This window comes from Halichoerus grypus, chromosome 13 (genome assembly GCF_964656455.1).
Source record: "Halichoerus grypus chromosome 13, mHalGry1.hap1.1, whole genome shotgun sequence".
Lineage (NCBI taxonomy): Eukaryota > Metazoa > Chordata > Mammalia > Carnivora > Phocidae > Halichoerus > Halichoerus grypus.
In genome coordinates, this window is record NC_135724.1 from 1,059,266 (window position 1) to 1,067,500 (window position 8,235).

The 8,235-nt window shown below is 54.6% G+C and overlaps 1 protein-coding gene across 1 annotated transcript in view; it reads right to left on the minus strand.

The window, feature by feature from the left end:
• Nucleotides 1-4,226: 4,226 nt before the first annotated feature.
• SALL3 (spalt like transcription factor 3) overlaps nucleotides 4,227-8,235 on the minus strand; it is a 17,303-nt gene continuing 13,294 nt past the window's right edge. The window contains exons 2-3 of the mRNA XM_036068812.2: nucleotides 6,381-8,235; nucleotides 4,227-5,277 (exon numbers count right to left, since the gene is read on the minus strand). The exon at nucleotides 6,381-8,235 is cut by the window's right edge and continues 1,609 nt beyond it. Of these exons, the coding sequence (XP_035924705.2) occupies nucleotides 4,846-5,277; nucleotides 6,381-8,235 (2,287 nt within the window). The 3' untranslated portion in view covers nucleotides 4,227-4,845. The remainder of the gene's footprint in view (nucleotides 5,278-6,380) is intronic.

Here is an 8,235-nt window from a genome sequence, read left to right on the forward strand (position 1 = left end):
ACCGCCGTCCTCGTTATCTCCCCCGGGTTATTCAAGTACTCGGGGAAACACTGAATTCAGTCCAATCTGTCACACTTCCAAAGTCAGACCAAAAAAGGCAGACATGGTAATAAATTAGGGCAGGAAAACCCACATTAATAGTTTATGTTCTCTAATATCTTACTGAATAGAACAGTAAGAAATAACCATCGCTTTAAATGGCATACTCTTCCTAATATGGATACGTGTGTGTGTGTGTCTATCGTCTTGGCGAGGACCTGTACGTGTGTCCAGCGTGCCCTACACGCGACAGAAAGCACAGCATTTGGAAAAGACTCTTTTCCGATAGAAAATGCAGTAAGCATAAGGTTCACAGAGCTTTCTTTATTTTACCTTAAATATAGTTGAATTTTAAAAAGCTTCAATAAATTCAATGATTTAAAATAATCAGAGATACCAACACATTTTTTCATGGTCCAGAAATGATTCCACAGATTTTCTTTAGCAAAGTCATTTGTAATAGAATTTTCATATTTATATTCTTAGGTAATCATTTGTATTTTCTCTCTATATAAATACTGTCAATTTGTCTAGTGAATTTTGGGAGGAAAAAGGAAGGTATACATTAGTGGTAGTTCTTTCAAAAAAAAAGAAAAAAACAAAAAAAGAAAAACCACCCTGGATTTTAGAAATGGAAAGGGTTTTAATGCCCCCAGCTTCTACCGTTGTAGTAGGTAAGGGAGCAGAGTGGGGCCGGCCCAGCCCGGTGCACCGGGCGCCCTTCGCTGTGCCCCATGGAGCCCGCTGGCCCCGATGGCGCAGGAGCACTGACGCCCCAAGCCTGTTCCCGTGGAACAGAAGTGTGGGCAGAGCCAGGAAGCCACCTCTGGTGGCTGCACTTGAAAGTCCTCCCTCTGTGAAGGATGCCCAAGTTAACACCAGGATTTCCCCGCTGCACGGAAAAGAAAAGGGGAATATAATTTTTCCCCTCGTTTTTGTATAGAATATTCTGGAGATGGAATTTAACAGAGCTGAAAAGTCAGCCTATAGACCCGCCCGTAGAAACGCGTCATGGCCTGTTTCTCCCCGAGGCGCTGGGTCAGAAGACCTCTCAAAAGACACACAAGTGCCTGCCTGCTCCTTCCTCAGCACCAGTCATCAGCCAACGAGCCCAGGATTTTAACACGACAGACAGAACCCCGAGGCCCCCAGGTGGGCTGGCCTGCTGGACACGGGCTTCCACGCAGGTGACTTTGTCACTCTGCCGCAAGCATGCCCGGGGTGGGGGGGAGAGAAGCGAGGGGTCTGGGCTTCCGTGGCATTAGACACAAAAAATACAGCCCCGTGGAGCGGCTGGGCTGGAAACGCCCGCGCCACCTGGCGATAGAGACCCGCCCCTGAGGCTGGCCGCCGTTGTGGGAGGCCCAGGCCGGGCGGGCAGCGGCAGGCAGGGGGACCCGCTGCCTTCACGCTTCCACGCAGACAAAATTAAACAGTGCCGAGTTTAAAAACAATTGCTTCTTAGCCCTTCAGCAATACTTTTTAATTAGTTTTAAATGTTAGTGGTTCCTGTAATGAACTTAGAATAGAAATATATTTAAATAAATAATTTTTAGGGACTGTTGGCATTTATGATTCTTGGATGCATGGTCTGAGCGCACTAGAGTTGATGTCAGGAAGAAGTAAATATCCGGGCTTGTTAAGCTGCAACAGCCCTGGATTTTTACCCTGGAAATCTTTTTGAAATAAGTAGGTCCCATGTTTCCTGCGTTTTAATTTATATTATTTCAAACGGCAAGAGCTTTTACTTCCTTACCATTTTACAAAACAGATTGAATTTATGGTCTTACTGAGTCCGCTCTTGTTTGCTAATTTCCATCCTAGCGCTGAAACCAACATGGGTTGGCCCCTAAGGTTGGGATCTGGGCTGGAAGGCTGGCCCGGACAGGTAGTTCCCCCCACACTTCCCAGGCAAAAATCACTGCAGCTTCTAGGGCCCTGGGGTGATTGGAAAAGGAAATGGGTTGGATATGCTGAAATTCAGGCGCTGTTACATTTTTAAAAATTTTAAGTCCTATGAAGTGTTACTGGTGAGGTAAAGCCTCTTTTCAGTAAAGACATCCTCCATCTGGAGCGAGGGGACAGCAGGTGCAGGCAGCCCCTCCCCTCCCACGCCCCACCTGGAACGGGCCTTGACCACAGCGATTTATTTCTCAAGTGATCCCAAGAGCCAATACTTTCACTTAACGTTGACGATGGGAAGGCAATTCAGAGTGTGGTCATTTTGGGACACGGCCGGCAGTCTCTAACAAGGAGGTAATTTCTACTATATCTTCGTCCATCACAGATGTAAAAAAAAAAAATCCACCGTTAGGAGGTTGCATTTTTATTTTAGAAAAAAAGTGAAAAATAAAAATTTCAAGACCAATCAAGATACACATAGATATTGCTTAAATCTAAGCTGTCAACCCTCATTGACTTTCCTCGGAGAAACACCACGGATATGACATCCACCATCAGCGACCAGAACCTCAAATTCCACGGTTTCCATTCGAATAATCAAGGAACGCAATTCAGAAGTCATATTACATCCTGCATTTTATTCATTTCCATATGACAAAAATAGTAACCTAGTCTAAGACATCCATTTCAATCAGTAGATGTGTCGAGCCACAGATTTATCATAAAAAATATTGGATCTCGGTAAGAACGCCGGCTGGCTCCGGGGGCCCCAGCCCTACATGGTGCTGCAGTAGAAAAATAGTCTCTCTCTTGACCACGCAGAGAGGGACGGCCTGGTCCTGAATACAGAGGGGGGCACGCCTCGCCGTCCCTTCACGAGCCATCTTATTTACAACACTTTACATTTCTTTTTTAAGTTATATACACATCCTTCTGGGATAAGAGAGAACACTACATGGTACCAAATCCTAACCAAAAAAAAAAAAAAATCACACCATAAAGGACACATAAATAATAAAATCATTGCACCGCGGACACAGCAGTGCTAAAGGGGTCAGCGCTGGGTTCGGACAGGAGGAGACTGCTACGCCGGTGGAGTGAGGCGTCTTCAGGACACGACGACGTGGCACGCTGAACGTGGCTGTGGTCGCGTGGAAGGATTGTCCTGTGTCCCTGTTCTAGCTGAGAAGACACCGCTGTCCGGTTCCTGCTCCGGGGCGTCTCGGGGCCGGCGCCGTGGGAGGAGGCGCGCCGTCCCGGACTCCAGCACGCTCGCAGCGCACAAAATGAGGTAGCACAACACCGCCCGTGCGGGCCCCGACCCCGACCCCGACCGCGACCCCGCGCCCGCCAGCGGTCCCCTTCCTTACGCCAAGCCGTTTAAACAAAGTCAGCAGCTTCAGACTGTATTTTGAACGATCGGACGACATTGTGCTTTGTTTTCATCTGAGAAGATAATAAATAAATCAGAAAATGTCCCAGTGGTGACTGATTCTACTGCCAGACATCGATCTTTCTGTCCAGTTTACTGTACACGAGAACCGGCGCTCGGAGGCAGTCAGAATCCTGTCTGGGTGTGAGAGGACGGGGAGGCTGCGGGAGCACCAGGCCCTCACAACGTTCTCTGAGCCCGCTAGCTCCACGCGGCGCCACGGTCCTAGGATTAATTCATCAGAGTTGTGTTAGGCGTGGTCAGGGTTTTAAATGGGCTTTGTAGAAAAGTTAAATAAATCATTTTAATTTAAGAAATGGCAGGCCCTAGTTTACTGAGGAACAGACAAGTCTTGGTGGCTTTTCTGTTTAAGTGGCATAGATTTCTCATAGTGTTCCACCTTAAGACAAAACAAGAAACTGTGACAGTTTTTTTCTTCATTTTCCTTAAACCAAAGTACTATTTATAAAATACTTTACATCTTTTTAAGTTTTCAAATTATAGACAAACCTCCCTAATACAAAATACTAAAAGTGCAATAGTATAAATTAAGAGTTCGCAACCACATTATACAAACATTACCTTTTTATTGTACAACTTTGATAACGTGAAATATTTCCTCACAACTGCTTATAATGTTGTGAATAATTTACGGTGATGCTCGTCTGTAACTTGTTCCCAATCGCTGGGCTACAGACCACACTAGGGAACAATTGTCCACATAGCAGCTACAAACATTTAAATTAAAAAAAAAAAAAAAAAAGGAACAACAACAAAAAAAGGCTTGTCACTGACAGGAACTTGCACACGAAAGCATGCGGTCTTTCCCAGTGGGACTTCACAACTTGCCTGCATTGAAATAACTCACTTATTTATAGTAAAACAAACTCTGCTTAAAAAAAAAAAAAAAAATCACATAGCCAGATGTATTCTGCAGTACAAAAGCTTCCTTGAAAGTTGGGGCTGTATTATCTGTTACCCGCATAATCTTAACATTATAAATACTACAGACGAAGGTACGGCCAGAAGACGGCGCTGGGAGGACCGGACCACATCCTCAATAGTCTAAAAACAGAGTTCAAGTTTCTAACTAATTCGAACAAAACCTTTGAGTGAGTGTCGCTGGGACACGCAGGGGACCCCTCTCTCCCTCACGGGGGTTATTAGGTTTTGGGAGGAACGAAGTGGATGTGGTTTGAGCCCTTTCCATTCCCAAGGCGGTTTTACAAGGACTTCTCTTTTTGACTTAAATTTATTTAAAAGGTTACAGAGTTCCCAAGAACAGTCAAGCTCACCGTGGAAAGAGTACCATGCAGTGCGTCCGAGACAAGCTTCCAGCAGCCACACGGTGAGCGTGTTTTCCGCTACGGGTCACATCTTAAGGGGAACTGGGGCACAGGGCCTCGCAGCCTGATGGTCGCACTTGGCGGCGTGCGCTCGGGACAGAGCAGACGGGCGGAGCCCGAGCACGGCTAGTTAATACCAATCTCCTTGTTATCCTCAATAAACCTCGTGAATGGACGGCTGGCTCCCGTTTCGGAGTTTGCTTTGTCCAAACCCACGATGGGTGGACTACCGCCGGTGCGCGCTTTGTCCATCCCGGTGGTCAGAGACCCCAAGGGGGGGATGGCGCTTCCCCCGAGACTTACTGGGAGCTGGGGAATGCCGCCATTCTGGATGACAGAGATCTCATTGTTCTTCATGGCCAGGCCGTTTGTGATGGCCGCAGCATACTGGTTCCAAAAACTTGGGTCAACGTTCATTGCTCGCGCTGCCAGATCCTTCTGAAACATTTCTGAGAACTTCAGGGCATCACCACCCAGCAGAGCCATGGGGTTTTCCACGGACAGGCGGCGGCCGCGCCTCGCGGGGGCGTTATTCCACATGTGCGTGCCCATGTGCACCTGCGTGGGAGACACGGAGAGACAAGGCACAGGTGAGCAAGCCCAGCGCCGGAGGCAGGTGCGCGTCTGTCTCGGCGCGGCCCGCGTGTTGTGCAGAAACCCAGCGCAGCGGTTTCAGAATCGGTTTCTGTTTCCCGTTCTGAGCATCAGTTAGGGACAACAGAACACTGTTGGGTGAGCTCTTCTGAGCATCTTATATTTAAATGTGCAATATTTCTCTTTCTACAAAAAGCAAAACCAGTCAATGTCTTCATGAATGTTTCTTTCCCTGGACGAGCTCGACACAGTAAGGTTCCCCCATACGGTGGACAGTCCACAGGCCCCCCGGGGGGTTGCAGAGCTCGGCGGGCACAGAGCCTTTTGCCCTCCTGCCTCTGCCCTGCCCCCCGGAGGGCCGTGTACTTGAACTCCCAGCTTCCCCGGGCCCCACAGTCACCTGCCCCCTGACGCGGAAGGAGCACCTGGGCCCGTGTGGCCAGCAGAGACTTCCGGCGGCTCCTGTCCCACCAGGAAGGAGCGGCCACAGGCTTCGAGCTGTTCACCGTCTCTGAAAAGTGCCCCGCGGCCCGGACAGGCACGCGAGGTGGACAGAAGGGGGCATGTTTAGCGAGGAGTGCTGAGCACCTTGTCCACACCCCACCTTCCGGGGAGAACGGACAGCGTGGTCGTCAGCCTGGACGGGAACCCTGCGCTGGCGCTCACGCTGGGAAGCTCCCCCCGACGCCGGCCGGGCCTGTCGGCAGCCAGGTGCACGAAGGCAGAACCGGGCTCTGGCCTGGGCCCGGGACGCGCACTGCTTTATCTCGAGCGAGTGTTTAAAAGCCCCGCTTATCCTGTTGTCCTGTGTCCAGGCCCCGCGACGGACCGCCCGGGGGCAGAGCCTGTGCGCTCGCTCAGGTCGCTCAGGTCGGTCAGCCCGCAGCCGGCCGCGCGAGCCCCGAGGGCAGGCCCGGTCCGCGGCGCTCAGCACCTGCTCCTCGCTCGCACGTGCGCACGCCCGACACGCCGCGTGCACGCGCACGGCCCCCGGGCTCCCGCTGCCCCGCCCGCAGCACGTACGGGGCGGGCCGAGCCCCAGGGCTCAGCGCAGCGCCGCGCCTTACCTTGAGGTTGCCCTTGGTGGTGAAGGCCCTCCCGCAGATGGTGCAGCCGAAGGGCTTCTCGCCCGTGTGCGTGCGCTCGTGGATCTGCAGGGCGCTGGCCGACGAGAAGGTCTTCCCGCACGACTGACAGTTGTGCTGCTTGGGCGTCCGGCGCGGCGGGGGGGCCAGCATGGGCGCGAGGCCGGGGCTCATGACGGCCGGAGGCCCGGGGGGCACCTGCCCGGCGGCCGGCAGCGGCGGGCCCTCGCCCGGCGGGATGGCCTTGCTGTGCCCGTTCACTTCCATTTTGATCATGGCGGGCGCGGAGCCGGCAGCCAGGCTAGGAGCGGTTTGGCCGGGACCTAGGGCAGAGTCGGGGTCACAGAACTGAGACGGCGGCTGGCTGGCCGCGTGCGTGAGCACGTGCTGTTTTAAATTGCCCGCAGTGGAGCACCCGCGGCCGCAGAGCGCGCAGAGGAACGGGCGCTCCTTGGTGTGACTGCGGTGGTGGGTCTCCAGCGCGCTCCTGCAAGCGAAGGGCTTGCCGCACACCCGACACACCGTGCCCGGACACTTACCCCGTTCTCTGCTCAGGAACAGCAGGCCAAAGGGGGCCTCCTCCTTGGTGGCCGGCCGGCCGGCCGGGGCCGCCGTGAGGTCCAGCGCGCCTCCGTTTTCGGGGCCGGGGGCAGGGCTGTCCGGCCTCTCGGTCTTGAGAGGCGCTTCCTGGGGCTCCTCCTGGTTGCTGAGGCCCGGGGACTTGGAGTGCAGGCTCTCGCTGTTGCTGTTCATGGGCGACAGGGCGTGCGCGGAGGACGAGGACTCCGACAGGGCCGGGCTGCCCGCGCTCCGGCTCTCCAGGTCGCCCACGGCCGACGAGGAGTCGTTGCTCAGGTGGTCGCTCTCCCCGGACCCGTTCTCCATGGACTTCAAGGCGGTCAGCTGCGGGCAGCTCATGACCGAGTCCATCATCTTCATCTGGTTCTCCAGGGCGGCGATGCTGGAGATGACGGAGGGCGGCGAGGGCGGGCAGGACCCCGCGTAGGACAGGAGCGGCCTGGGCGCGTCGCCGGCGGGCTCCCGCAGCTCGGCGTCGTCCTCCATGGAGTTCTCGTCCGCGTCGTCGTCGTAGCCGCTGACGGCGTCCGCCGCCTTCTCGCCGTAGGGGAGCTCGGCGTCCATGGCGTCCGGGAAGCCGTCGGGCAGCGGCGTGTTGGGGATCTGGCCGCCCATGTGCATGCGGATGTGCTGCTGCAGCACCACGGCGTTGGTGAACTTCTTCTGGCAGATGGGGCACGAGTGCTGCACCCGCAGCGGCGGCTTGGCCCGGTGCACCCCGAAGTGCGTCTTCAGGTTGCCCTTGGTGGTGAAGGCGCGCCCGCAGATCTTGCACTTGAACGGCCTCTCCCCCGTGTGCGTCCGGTAGTGCATCTTCAGGGCGCTCTGGCAGCTCAGCACGCGGTGGCAGATGACGCACTGGTTGGGGTCCGTCATCTTCTTGTCGATGTTCTCCACCAGCTGCTGCAGCTTGGACGTCTCTGATGTCTGCATGGAGTCCAGCAGCCCCCCGAAGGGAAACTTGGCCTTGAACTGGTCCGAGCCGGCGGGAAGGACCGGGCTGCACAGGCCTGTGGAGATGCTGTTGTCCGTCAGGGCCGCGGATGCGGACGTGGTGGGGACCTCCCCTGCCCTGGTGTTTGCGCAAGGCAGGCTCACGGGCTCGGTTTTGGTCAGAGAAGACCCGCTGAGCGCTGGCTGTGGGGACTCGGCAGTCCCCGGGAGGCCCGACTCAGAGCTGTTGACGCCAGGGGACAGAGAGGTGCATTCGCTGGATGCGGGGGAGGGCCGCTGCGGGGAGCGGCTTGCAGGGGTGAGG